At 41.5% G+C, this 14,513-nt stretch overlaps 1 protein-coding gene across 1 annotated transcript in view; it reads right to left on the bottom strand.

The window, feature by feature from the left end:
• The window catches only part of STK32B (serine/threonine kinase 32B), a 429,527-nt gene that overhangs the window by 205,827 nt on the left and 209,187 nt on the right, over positions 1 to 14,513 (bottom strand). The window contains exon 2 of the mRNA XM_027766208.1: positions 11,070 to 11,243. Coding sequence (XP_027622009.1) covers positions 11,070 to 11,243 — 174 coding nt within the window. The remainder of the gene's footprint in view (positions 1 to 11,069; positions 11,244 to 14,513) is intronic.

The raw sequence follows: 14,513 nt of genomic DNA, 5'->3' as shown, positions 1-14,513 counted from the left end.
TAAGATAATTTTTGTAGAGAAATTAGAAATGTCTTTGAAAGCTTACATAAATGGTCCTGGTTTAACTAAAGAAAGGTACATGCAAGGCCAGCAGATTTTATAGCGGTTATGTCACTACACTCCCACATGTCTGACCATGGTTCAAGTCCCATACCTGGTTGCTTTAAAATCACACCAGGTGCATTGGCATGCATGCTCAAGATCCTGGGAGGAGAATGGAAGAGGAGAGGTTACGGTGTGGCTATCCTTTCTTATCACTGTCTCTCTCTCTCTCTCTAGTGAGCCCAAGTGCCCTAGGCAAAAAGCCTCTTTAAAAAAAAAGGTACATCCTAGTGTTTCAGAATTAATCCACTTTTAATTAATCAGAATTAATCTATTATTTCTAATGACTAACAGAAAGAAAAACCTCTGACAATGTTTATCTAAAAGACAAAAATAAAAGCAAAAACTTCAGATACGTTTTATAATTTATTGTACACTTAGAGATGTTTTCATAAAAATTTAACTCATTAAGCAGGTGTTTTCTCAAGGCTGAATATTGCCAATAAACAACTCTGAGGCAAAGCTTTTGCCATACATGGAAAAATCCCTATATTAGGAATGAAAACTGAATCTGAAGTGAATGGGTCCTTGGGACTGAAACTGTTACTTAATTTACATGCGGTATAAGTTCAGGTTTAAGGCAATAGGTCTGAACTGGATTTCACTAGAGTATTTTTCCCAAGATAGAAAGAGACATTGCCCAGTGGGTTTCAGGTAGTTTGAGGCCAAACTTGATGTCTGAGCTGTCTTCATTGTTCATTTTCTGATGAATGGTAGCTTAAAGCACTGCATGTATTGAAAGAATCACAACTGGCCCAGACATAGTGGTGCATGCTGCTAAGACCCTGTGCTCTACAGCTTGGAACCACGTAGGAGGCCCAGGTTTGACTCCCAGTCCAGCCTAAAGGCTGAGTGTGGTGGCTTGAGCCTGTAATCCCAGGGAGGCTGAGGCAGGAAGCTTGTGAGTTTGAGGCAGGCCTGGACAACACGGCAAGACCCTGTCTATCAAAGAGCTGGGCATGGTGGTGTGCACGTATAGTCTGAGCTGGAAGACTAAGGTAGGAGGATCACAAGGGCAAGATCCTGTCTAGAACACACAAAAAGAATAATGACTGCAGAATGGAGCGGCAAACTTGGAGAATTTTTTAACACCAAACTTTAGACTTCAAAGGAATGTTCTGCTTCTGACAGACTACTTTAGGCTCCAACACAAACTTTAGAGGGTTGGCTTCTCTGATATCAACAAATATCTGGGCAGAAAAAAAATTAGAGAATAGAGTGGAGGATATAGATTTCAACTTATTGGATATGAATTTGGATTTGCAAGTAACTCAAGTAAGGCCTGATCTTCCTTGTTTTCATCATTGTTTCTTCACTGATTCAACAAAGAGTTATGAAGCATTCACTATGGACCAGGGACCATGTTAGGTGTACCATATCAGGTGTTCAAGGCATGAAGATGAAGGAGGTGGAAAGGGTGCCTGCCACCAGGAACCAGCAAACGAGTCAGGATTATTCTATGGTTGCCTAGGAACAAGCAATGTGACTAAAGCATCCCCAGTGGGGACTGCATGCCCACAGGGACGCAGGCAAAGTGCTCTAGGAGGAAAGAGCAGAGAGATATGAAGAGGGCAGGAACACGCTCTGAGGAAGTGGGTTCTTGTCTCTGGGCTCTTAAGGATTAGCTGAATGTAACTTTAAACAGGACATAACCTTGGTTTTTCTTTTGCATCTGGAAGATAGCAGTTTGCAGTGGAGAGAGCCTTTGATCGGAAATGAGACTTCAATTTAAAGCCCCAATGCCACTGTTTACCAACAGTGACCTTGAGTTAGAGGTCTAACCCTAGAAATGTCCGCTGTCTCATCCACACTGTTGGAACAGTGTTTCCCTGTGGGGGTAGAAGTGTGGCATTGGTGAGCTCTAGATGTGATAATTTGTATATGATATAGACGGGCACACTCATTCATCTAGGCGCTTCGTAGACAGTTCAAAGCAATTGGAACAATAGACAGCTGTTTAGCTTGGCAATTATTTGATTGGAATCTTGTTCTGAAGCTCTGTTCCATGACCTGCCAGCTGCATGGCCTGGGGCAGATCCTGCAGTCCCTCTGCAAAATGAGGATCCCGGTACTCAGTCTGTTTATTTTATTGTTGTGATATTTGTGTATATGTGTGTGTGTGAATAGCATGTACATGTGAGTGTCCAGAAATAATCTACTTGTATATTCTACATATCACACATACACATATGGATATATATGCACACAGGTATATGTAAACACATGTATGTGTGTATAAGTGTATATGTACATATACGCTATACATTCAACTACACATCTACATATTAAATAGGCATATTTGTTATTAAATATGTATATTAAATATGCTGTATTATATTATTTATATTATAATTATTTCATACATATGTGCTGTGGTTTGAATGTGTTCTCCCCAAAATGTATGTGTTGGAATTTGGTTGTTTTGTGAAAATCTTAAGAGGAGAATTAATCTGATTATGGTGTTGAAATATGAGGTCTTTGGGAAGTGATGAGGCATCAAGGTGGAAAGACCCCAGGATTGACTCCTGGTGGGTTGATAAGCAGAGGGAATGACACCAGAATAGGGATGCCAGGATGCAGGCATACTCGCTTGTGTCTTCACCATGTTACCCACCAGCAAGGAGACCCTCCTGACATGTGGCCCTGGACCTTGGACCTCCAAACTGTAGCTGAATGACTTTATAAGTCACTCAGTTTCAGGTATTTTCTGTCATTATCAACAGAATGGACTAGAGCGATATGTAAATATGTATATTAAATAAGTACATTAAATATGGTAAACTATATATGCATATAAATACATATATATACACATAGACACAGACACACATAATAGAGTATACACACACATGCACACACACAGAGTTTAAAGTAGTACTAACAAGTAAGAGCTTAATAAATTTGGTTCATTGCCATTATTAGTATTCATTTGATTTTATACGCCCTGTCCCCTCTAGTTACCTAGTCCAGTAATCCTGCCATGGATGAAGAACCCTCCTGGAAGATGCTTTCAGGGCCTTCAGAAAGATCACTATCAATGACAGATTGAACCATGACAGTCCCAAGCTTCAACTCATCAAAATGAAAACAAACCGTGCCCTGGGGATGTGCTCTCTCCCCTCTTTCTGTTCAGTGCCTTCTGCATTCCTCTTCTCTGAGCTAATTCCTAACTGTCCTACAAATCTCAGCTGAGGTGTGACAGAGGAACCCTTTCTGTCCCATCCATGCTCCTGCCCCACCCAAGTCAGGCTGGCCTGTGTTGATATATGTATAGATAAACATATATACACATACACGTGTTTACATATACACATATGCACACATGCATGTATTTACGTGTGCATATATAGATCATATAAATAGATTATTTATGGACACACACTACACACAAATATCACCTCTTTTAAAATCCTCAACAAATCCAATAATAAAATAAATAAACTAAGCACCGTAATGATCACCATTTTGCAGAGGGACTGAGAGGTTTGCTCCAGGACACACAGCTGGCAGGTCATGTAACAGTTTCAAATCAAGACACTGTGACCTCAGATCCCAGACTGATAACCACCAAGCTAAACAGCTGCCTATCCCCTTTCTTGGTGCTCCGATAGGCTGCCATTATGGTCCCTTCTTTGGGCTACAATCTTCTGGCCCCTAAAACTGGTGCCTCTTCTACCTCAAAAGCTGCTCAAATACAAGAGCCGAGTTTCATCCATCATTTGCTTTCCAGGGGGCTGGCACACTGCTTGGCCCAGATGGTTCTTGGAATGAAGGGCCAAGTCAAACGCAATAGCTTTAAGACAATAATTTATTTAGAACCCATAATGCTATTTCTCTACATGGGTATTATCAAATTACATTCTGGAAAATCTTTTATTTTCTAAGGGCCTATTACACACTATCCTGGTAAAATGATTTGCCACCACTGATACATATGAAAGACTGAACACCTACTTTCAAAGGCAATGACTTCAGATTAAGTAAAGAGAAATGAGATGCGTGAAAGAAGGAAGGCACAGTTAAATCTTTTATGAACGTTTTCTCATGACATCTGCATACAAACCCAGTGAAGTCGATGCCATCAAACCCACTCTACGGATTATGAAACTGAGGCCCTAAAGGTTAAATTGCTGGTGTTGAGTAACTTCCCTAAATACTAAGATAGAAGGCAAAAATCCTTGAATCCAACTGAGGCTTGCATTTGTGGAAGGATTCAACCTCTTTCAAGTGTGGCTACGTTGAAACAAGCAGCTTCATCTGTATGCATAAAATATGGCACTGGAAGTGTCTGGCACATATGCAGTAGGGGATTTATAAATTCAGCTGTTGAATTAATGCAAAACACTGCATGCATTACCATATATCCCTATGTATAGTGTGTACAGACACATAATTTCAAATCTGTACACACATACACATTGAAGAGGGGATTTATGAACCCTGTGGGATGGAAAAGAAAAAAAAAACGACTCAAATTTTTGCCAAGTTTATAAATTTAGAATTGGTAAGGTAATTCAGCTTTAATGGATGGGATTCTCCAAGACACAGAACCAACAAGATATATAAAGATTGTAAGACACTTATTATGGAATTGGCTCATGCAGCCATGGAGGCTGAGAAGTCCCACAATCTGCCATCTGCACGGTGGAAAATCAGGACAGCAGGTGGTGTGTTTCATCACAAGTCTGAAGACCTGAGAATTGAGAGGCTGATGGTGTAAGTCCTGGACTGAGCCTGAAATCCCAGGAACAAGAAACAACGTCTGAGGGCAGGAGAAGACAGTGTCCTTAGCTCACTCAGAGAGAGTGAATTAGCCTTACTTTGCCTTTTTGTTCTATTCTGGCTCTCAAGAGATTAGATATGCCTGCCCAATTTAGTAAGGGGCCATCAGCTTTACTCAGTTCACTGATTCAGATGCTAATCTCTTCAGGAAACACCCTCAAAGACACACCCAAAAAACAAATGCTTTACCAAATATATATGCATCCTTTAGCCCAGGCAAGTTGACACAAAATTAACCAGTCTAAATTAATCAGAAGGGTCAGGGTGCATCTTTGCATAGAAAAACATTTAAAAATATGTCATGGCTTTCCCCAGGACCTAATACATAGGGGATTAAAAAGAAATTCCTAAATTGCCAGATACCTCCTTTTTTCCAGGGTAGATCTAGAATCTGGTGACAGAAACTGAAGAAGCATCCTGAGTGTCTTTTTTTTTTTTTTTTTTTTCTGGAGAGATTTTCACTATAGGGCGCGTGCGCTCGCCAGACAGACAGAGAGAGACATTAGAGACAGAAAGCGAGAAATCACCCCCCAGGGGGGGATGGTCACGCCGCAATCCCTTCTCCTCCATTCTCCTCTCGGGATCTTGGGCACGCACGCACACGCGCCCGGCGTGAGTTTTAAGCCACCGGGTCCGGGACACGAACCGCGGTCAACTACGTGGGAGTCCAGCGACATAGCCATTACGCCAACTGCTGGTTCCCAAGAAGCATCCTGAGTGTCTTTGAAAGACTTGTTGAAGTCTGGCATAATGGCTCCACCTGCCATACTGTCACGAGGGTCCCATTTCCTTCCAGGTCTAGAAAATTGGCATCAATCTCAACATTTGCAAAAAATCTTCTTTATCCCTCTGAATAAGGCGATCACAGCTATTTCGATGTTTTCAGGGTCTTTAATTTCTTCTGTTTGATTGTTTGGATCTTGATGTCCATGTTAGAAGACTCTCCTGGATGCCTGATGTCCTTGATTGTCACTAACTTAGTTGGGAGTTGATAAGGAATGAGTCAGGCTTATTGACTCTGAACTACACGCTGAGGTGCCATGGGTCACTTGTGATGTCATAGTGTCTTTGTGGGCTCAGTCACATTCTCATTGCAATCACTAGATTTCCTGCCTGAGGGATGAAGCTGCAGAAGCACTATTCTCTGATCCCAGTAGAAGTAGGGCAGCAGCTGGCATGTGGATGTTTAGATAAACTCAGTGTCTTGGGGAAGTCAGAAAAATGCATCATCTACTACACACTAGTGCCAAAATGGTTACGATAAGGTTACAGTAATGAATGACACATATTTAACAGATTACTAAAAATCTTTGCTTTCAGCACCTTCAAAGAAGCCCAGCAAGCCAATAGAGAGGCATACGCTGCTACAGTGTACCTAGGAACTCAGATTCCAGAACCAGAACCCTGCATTCAAAAAGCTAGTGAAGTACAGAGTGAATAAAGGATTGCGTGTTACATTGAATAATCTCTTTAATACGACTCTTCTCCTCCTTCTACATTTGTTGTGCTTGTTATTGTTACTTGCATCAACATTAAACATGTAAATAGTTTAAAGAGCCAAATAGCTCTGCAAGTTTTATTATAATATAGCAATAATCCTTTTCACTTTCCACTTCACTGTTTTCCTCTTCCATTTCATTCTGGTTATAATTTTGATATTTAACTCCTTATCTCTACATTATACACTTTTATGACTTCTTCACTTTTCAATTTCAGGTTCTCTCTCTTAGCTCCCCATTATGGAAGATGAAGATTTAGAAGTCTTTCCTCTACCCAACCCACCAGAGACACACTCATCCTTCCCATCCTTCCATTTCCCCAGGGAGTAGTACTTTGGTTAGACCAGTTTTCAAGTATAGGGGATTAGGATTAGGCGTTATTTAAAAAGATGATCCACACAGTGAGCTGTCTTATACACAGATGATGTCCTCTACAACATTTCATTCCCCAGAATTAATCATAAATTTTGTCTTTTAATCTTATTTATTTTATAATTTCTTATTATTGGGTCACTAGAAAAGCCATGATGTATTTTTTAATGTTTCCCTAGGTAAAGTGTGTCATGACTTGTCCAATGACTCAAATATATTTGATTGATGCACATCTTTGTGGGGTACAATTTGGTTTTTTGAAGCACACATGCAATGAGTGGTAATCAAATCAAGGATATTACGGTATTCATCATCTTCAAAAGAATATTCATTATGTTGGCATTTTTGATTTCCATTCCATTAGGTGTTTTTTGTTTGTTTTTTAGTTATATAAGATTGGCAATATCTTTTCTTCTTCATCTTCTTCTTCTTTTTAAGAGAGATTTTTGCTATAGCATACTTGTGCTTGCCAGAGAAACATAAAGTTAGAAATCACCCTTCAGGGTGGATGGCAATGCTGCAATCACTCTTCCTCCATTCTCCTCTCAGGATCTTGGGTATGTATGCACATGTGCCCAGCATGAGTTTTAAGCTGCCAGGTATGGGACTCGATCCGTGGTCAACTATGTGGGAGTCCGTGACGTAACAATGAATGCCATCTGCTGGTCCCATCTTTTTTCTTTTTTAAACTCTCCTGTTTACCTGTTCACAGACATTCTTGTGTCTATTGCTTTTCCCTGAGTCCCTCTCACCCCATTTCATATTCTCCACCCCCATCCAGTCTCTGGTGTCTATGGTTGTCCTCTCTACTGCTGTGCCCTCAAGTCTTTCCATTTCTTATTGTTGAGATTTTTCTGAACTTTTCATTAATTTCACTTTGGATTCTTCACCAATAAATAAATCTAAGGCAGTCAGATGCATCAGGAATTCTGTGAGTTCACTCTTCTTGAGGAAGTCTCTCCCCCAGTGCCTTCTGATCCATCCGGACAGAACTGGCCATGGTCTGCACGTGATGTATAGCTGACATCTTTTCAGGACCATTACAGAGACTACTCTCCTTTCCTTGAGCTCCAGCTTCCTGTATTCCATTTCTTCTCTTTTCTTGATTTAGTCCTTCATTTTAGAGTCCATCTCATTTTCCTAATAATTGAGAAAAGGTATGTTGGAGGTACATTTTTTAGTATCTGGAATTGGTTACAATGTAGGACTTCACACTGGATGGATTAGGACATCTGAACTGCCTTCCATCATTGGAGAAATCCCAAACTATTGTGATCCTTCAGCCTTCCTGATCTAGTTCTCTTCTCTGGAAGTTTATCCAATCTGAAATTTGTCTTGGCATGCATTTGTTTCTTCCCAAGGACGTGCTCTATGTCCTTAGTCTTCTTCAATCTAGAGACTTATTATTTCAGATCCAGAAGATTTTAATTTTTTAATTGATGATTTCTTCCTCTGTGTTTTCTCTCTTCTCTCTGATGTTAAAATTTTTGGACTGGTCCTCCAGTTTTCTTATCTTTATTCCTGCCTGTATCTATACACATTCCACTTTATAGGAAAGTATTAAGACCTTCTCTTTCATCATAACTTTTGAGTATTTTTTAAAGAATTATTTTATTTAGCTTTATTTAAATTTGACCAGAGAAGAAAAGAGAGGGGAAAGAGAGAGAGAAAGCAAGCTGCCAGATCCAGGGTGCAAACCGTGGCCGGCCATGTGGGAGTACAGTGCCCTTAACCACCATGCCACCTGCTGGCCCTGAGTTTTTTTTTTTTTTCCGGTGAGATTTTTGCTATAGAGTGCATGTGCACTCACCGGAGAGACAAAGAAAGTGAGAAATCACCCCCAGGGAGATGACTACACTGCGATCCCTTCTCTTCCATTCCGCTTTCAGGATTTTAGGCACGCACACACACACACACACATGCCTGGCCTGAGTTTTAAGCCACAGATCTAGGACTTGAACAGTGGTTGGCCATGTGGAAGTCGAGCACACCAACTACTACACCACCTGCTACCCCGACTTTTGAGTTTTTATTTCTCTTTTAACACTTTCATTGGGTTGCTGGCAGAGTCTTCACAATTTTCACTTTAAAAAAAAATAGAAAATATGTCAAGACTTTGATATTTGTTATCTGCTTTTTAAAATGCTATTTCTTGGGACCAGCAGTTGGTGTAATGGCCATGTTGCTGGACTTCCATGTAGTCGACCGTGGTTCGAATCCTGGATCCGGTGGCCTAAACTCACACCAGGCTTATGTGCATGCATGCCCAAGATCCCGAGAGGAGAATGGAGGAGAAGAGATTGCATTTGGTCATCACCCCTGGGGGGTGATTTCTCACTTTCTATCTCCGTTTCTCTCTGTCTTTCTTGTGAGCATACATGCCCTATAGCAAAAACCTCTCAAAAAAAAGCTATTTCTTGTTTCACATTTGCAAAAACCTTCTTTACCCCTCTGAATATAGTGATCATAACTATTTTGGCATTCCAGGGTCTCTGTATATCCCAGGCTTTAATTTCTTCCATTTGATTGTTTGAATCTTCAAGTCCATGTTAGAAGAGTTCCCTGGATGTCTGATGTCCTCAATTGTCACTAACTTACTTGGGAGCTGATAATGCGTGAGTCAGGCTTGTGGACTGAACTACAGCCTGAGGTGCCATGGGCTACCTGTGCCATCACAGTGTCTTTCCTCTGGGCTCAGTCACATTCCCGCTGCAGTCGCTGGAGTTCCTGCCTGGGAGCCGAGGGCACGGAGGCACTATTCCCTAATCCCAGTGGGGGTAGGGAAGACGTTTCAATAGCTGAATGTTTAGATAATCTTGTTGCTTCCGGTCTTATTTTCCTACCTAATTCCGGTAGTCATCATGTATTTTAGCTCAGACATTCTGTGTTTTACCCTCAGTAGGGACCAACTTTCAGTTTTCTTCTTGGGTTAGGAAGGGGGAGCCATTTAGCTATGCAGAGTGGGTAAAAGGGCCTAGAGGTCTTAATATTTATTAGAGATTTTCAACCAATTTACTTTTTTTGTTTTATAGTTTTTATTTTATTTTTTATTTTTTGCCTTATGGTGTGTGTGCTTGTCAGAGAGAGAGAGAGAGAGAGAGAGACAGACAGACAGACACATGAGAGGGAAAGTGAGAAATCATCCCCAGGGGGAATGGCCATTCTGTGATCCCTTCTCCTTCGTTATCCTCCTGGACTCTTAGGCATGCACACACATACCATGTGTGATTTTTGAAGCCACAGGTCCAGAATTCCAACTGCGGTCAGTCATGTGGGAGTCCAGTGACATAACAGCTACATCATCTGCTGATCCCTAGCTTCTTTTTCATCAGTACCACCTTATATGGATACTGAGTGCTGCCAATTCCTGAGCCTCTGGGGATTCTTGACTTTACCCAGGGGCAACTTAAAATTCAGCTTCTGGTGTTCTAAATCATTTTCTGCTCTACATCTTTCCATTCCCCTTTAAAGACTGGTGGTCTCTATTAAGTTTTCCCAATCCTTAAGAACTTACCACTTTTCAAACATTCCTGTCATTTTACTAGGATATTAGAAGGGAGAAAATGTGGATTAATTGCTATCTTTACCTAGAAGTTCCAGTCCCTGTCTTTCCAGGACTCCCCAAATCACAGATGATAGAAGAGTATCAGCTAGGCTCAGTCCAGAAGACAAATGGACAAATTTGGAGCCCCTCACATTGGCTCCCTTGTACTCAGAGAGATGACTTTGTTAATGAGACCATCACTTTCCACAGCCTCTCACTGAGCTCCTGCCTCTGCAGACAAAGTCGTTTATGCATCTGTGCTGGACATGGGGCCGCTGTGCACAGGCAGGGGCAAGGAAGGTCTCTGAGGAGGCAGCAGAAATGCATGGTTTTTATCGAAAGCCTAGCACTGACGCTTCCTAAGGGGAAGAAATGCTTCGCGATGCACAGCCCTGATTTTAAAGTATGAAAAGGAAGAGAGTAGAATCGCTTATAATTTCAACTCGTTAGGACCCTAATGCTGCTATGACCAGAGACAGGAGGGATGGACAGGTCTAGACTCCCAAAGACACTCTGGAGAAGGGAAGCTGAGGCAAACCACCAGCCATGTCTCTAAGTACGGGGGAGGGGGTGGGGTTGCAGGCTGGTCCACCTCCACTCAGACAGAAAGGAAGCATGTCTGAACAGCATGTCCATATAGGATGAAAAGGTTTGTGTGCACTGCTACTTCTCCGCAATGCCACGGATAAAATGCTCTCCCCTGCTGCAGACTGCTCCTGACCCTTTCTGTGTATGTGACCGTCCAGGTATCTCCCCAGCAGCCTACTTACCTGTGGATGATGTGGTACCTCTGCAGATACTCCAGGGCTAGAGCCAGCTCACAGATGTAGAGCTTGACTGCCCCCTCCGTGAAATGTACATTCTGCTGCAGGTGGTAGCGCAGGTCCCCTCCCAGCAGCAGGTCCACCACCATGAACATGTCTTCCTCATCCTGGAAGGAGTACCTAGGAGCACAGAGGGATGAAGAAGGTTAGGGGCCAAGGCACCACCAACATCCTCATGACCAGTGCCCCCATTTTGCAGAATAGCTAACAGGCTCAGGGAGAGGCATGATATTGCCTAAGTCATGGGAATAGAGAGGGGCAAAAGGCCTTCAATTCCCCAAGCTGCTTTCACAGTGTTGGGGTCTCCTCATTCCTCATGCAGGGAAGGTGAACAGTGGTGCCCAGCATTAGTCCCCAGGCTCTGGCAGACAGACATTTTAACTATTGGACTCCAATATGTTACTTCAACTGTTTTTCGCAGATGCTTCAGTTAGGTGGCAGGGCTTGTAGTCGACAGTCTTCAAAGATATGTCTTCCTCCCCAACTTTTCCTCTGTTCCCTATACACACATGCCAACCCCCAAATGAAGCATGTTTCTGCAACTCTTGAATGTGGTGATGTTCTTTGACATACAAGTCAAGGCTTTACGAGATTGGAAGACTCTATTTCCTGACTCTTGGAACTTGGCTAGAACCTAAGGCATGTGGAGAGGCTGTGAGAAGGAAAACCAAAAGGGTCCAGTCAGCGCCCCAGCTGAGCACCCAGTGACAATCAGCACCAGCTGCCAGCCATGAGCCACCTTTGACACTTGGATGTTCACTGCAGCTAGCTGACATCACATGAAGCAGAACTGTCCAGCATAGTCAGTCAACTCACAGAACATGAAATAATAAAATGGTGGATTTTTAAGCAGTACATTTTTAAGGTGACATTTTATTTTGCTTTGCATTTAAAAAAAAATTGCTAAAGGGTGCCCATGCTCACTGAAGACAGAGAAAGAGAGAGAGAGAGAGAGAGAGAGAGAGAGAAAGCAAAAGAGAGAAAGTACACCCCCATGGGGAATGGTCATGTTGTAATCCCTTCTCCATCTCTCCCTTCTTTAAGGATTTTGGGCATGCATGCATATGCACCTCACATTTCTCAAGTCACTAGGTCTAGGACTCAAACCATGTGGTCAGCCGTGTGGGATCCAGCCACCTTAACTACCATGCTACAGACTGGTCTTTATTTGACATTTTTGTTTGCTTCCAAAGCAATAGAAACCTGATACAGTACTGGATTAATTTATTTTTTAGTTGTCGGAGGAAATACATGTTCATGAGACAGAGATGATGAGACAGAGAGAAGTCAACATTATTTTAGCCACTCGTGTGCCTTCTTTCTTCCATATGAATTTTAGAAAGATTGTTTCTAGTTTCTTCAAAAACTGGGCTGTGACTTCTTTATCTTATTCATGACGGAGGGTGTGTGCATGAGAGAGAGGATACACTCTCTACGGGGTTGGGTCACACTGAGATTCCTTCCTCCCAGTCCTCCAGCCTGCTGGATCTGGAACACTGTGTACATTCCTGGTGTGCTTCAGGGTAACTGGGCCAGGATTTGAACTGTGGTTGTCACATGATACTGGCTTCTCTTGAGCAATTCATTACTTCTACACCGTGAGCAAGCCTGCTTTGATTTTTTTTGGAATTATATTGATTTACAGGTTAATTTGAAGAGAATGAACATTTTTACAATGTTGAACATTTTTAACCATCAACATGGAATATCTATTTGTTCTGGTCTTCTTTTACATTTGTCAACAAAGTTGTGCATTTTTCTTTTTAATACGTGTATTTTTATTCCAAAATTTTAAAAACTCGTTTTTTTACTGCTATGCTGAATATAATCTTTGTTAAAGTGGTTTACTAAGCAGTCTTTGCAAAGGGAAAAGAAGTACTTTGGAATCCACTTGTGTTTATCTTGTATCTAGAAAACTAGCTGAATTCTTTGTTATTAGATCTAATGTTTTTCCCATTGATGCTCTGGGTTGCTTATTATAGTAAAACAACTAAATCTTCTACAAAAAACTATCACGTCTATATCATTACAACCCTTATGCCTCATTTCTTTTTCTTATTTTATTCACTCTCTGGGCCCTCTCACTATCTGGTGGGCATTTTTGTCCTATACTAAACATCAGTAAAATATTTTACTATTAGGAAAGTAATTTGTTGTATTTGATGAATATCATTATCCAGTTAAGAAAGTTCTTTCTATACTGCTAAGTATTTTTATCATAAGCAGATGCAGAGTTCTTTGTTTAAAACGTCACACTGATTTCTTATTTTTTAGACTAAACCTTCCCTTCTTATAAACACAAACATGTATGTGTGCATGTGCAAACACAGGCCTGCATGTGTGCTTGCACACACACTTAAATGCACTCAAGTTGTCAATACTTCATTTAAGATTTTTGAATCTAATATTCCAAATGACACTAGCCCTTAATTTCCTGTCTGCCTTTGTTCTGACTCAGTTTGGGGATCATGGTGATTCAGGCCTCATATAGGATAAAGTGGTTTGCTTTTCCTCTCTTGTTTAAGCTTGGGGAGGGTTTACAAGAGGCTCATTTGTCTGTAGAAGTCTGGTCTCATAATCTCTTTGTTCTCCTGCTTTTGATTCATGTAGGACTCTCCTTCCTCAATGTGCTCCTGCTGGTGCTGTCAGATGGCTGGTGCTCCGCTCTCTCAACAAGGAGAAGAGCAATGAGCTGGGCTGAGTAGGGAACACACAGCGTATCTGGCCAATAGTGTCGGTTCAGGGACTTGGAATTGTATGTGGACGCTGAAAGAGAAATCCCCTTCTGTCAGGTTGGCAAGGCTACAGGTTGTGACTGAAAGGCTACCTGAGATCCTGTTGCTCAGAACGTGGGCAAGGCCATCCACAGACTGAAGCTGCAGCGAGACAGCAGGACTGAGCGCTGTATACAGAGGTATACATGGGAGGCGCTGGCTACAACCTGGCCAAAGGAAGATTCATCCCTAAATTCCATACTTACATGCACAATAACTTTTTTTTTTTTTAACTTTAGCTACTTTTTATATTAACTCTCTACCATGTGGAGTCATCTGATACATCTTTTCATGTATTTTCTACTACATAGAAGGGTGTAGATGCCCCAAAAGAAACCACTGGTCTCAAGTATCATCTGTCTCCTACAGATGCTCAATTTGTATTCTAACAGCTGATGGTCTATTGAAACATTATATTAATAACCAGTCAGTTCTGCACTCTCAATTCACAGCTGAATTGTCAAAGGGTATCTCAATCAATATTCTACCAGAACTCTTTGAAGGAGAAACATGAATTTTTTTGGGGGGACACTTTCAGACTAAAAGGAATTCTAAAGAGGAAAACTAAAATGCAAAGAGAACAATAATTTAAGCAATACTGTAGGCTGCTACCCCC

This window comes from Tupaia chinensis, unplaced genomic scaffold (genome assembly GCF_000334495.1).
Source record: "Tupaia chinensis unplaced genomic scaffold, TupChi_1.0 Scaffold141490_1, whole genome shotgun sequence".
In the NCBI taxonomy this organism is placed as follows: Eukaryota; Metazoa; Chordata; class Mammalia; order Scandentia; family Tupaiidae; genus Tupaia; species Tupaia belangeri.
This window is presented reverse-complemented; position numbering and strand designations above follow the sequence as displayed.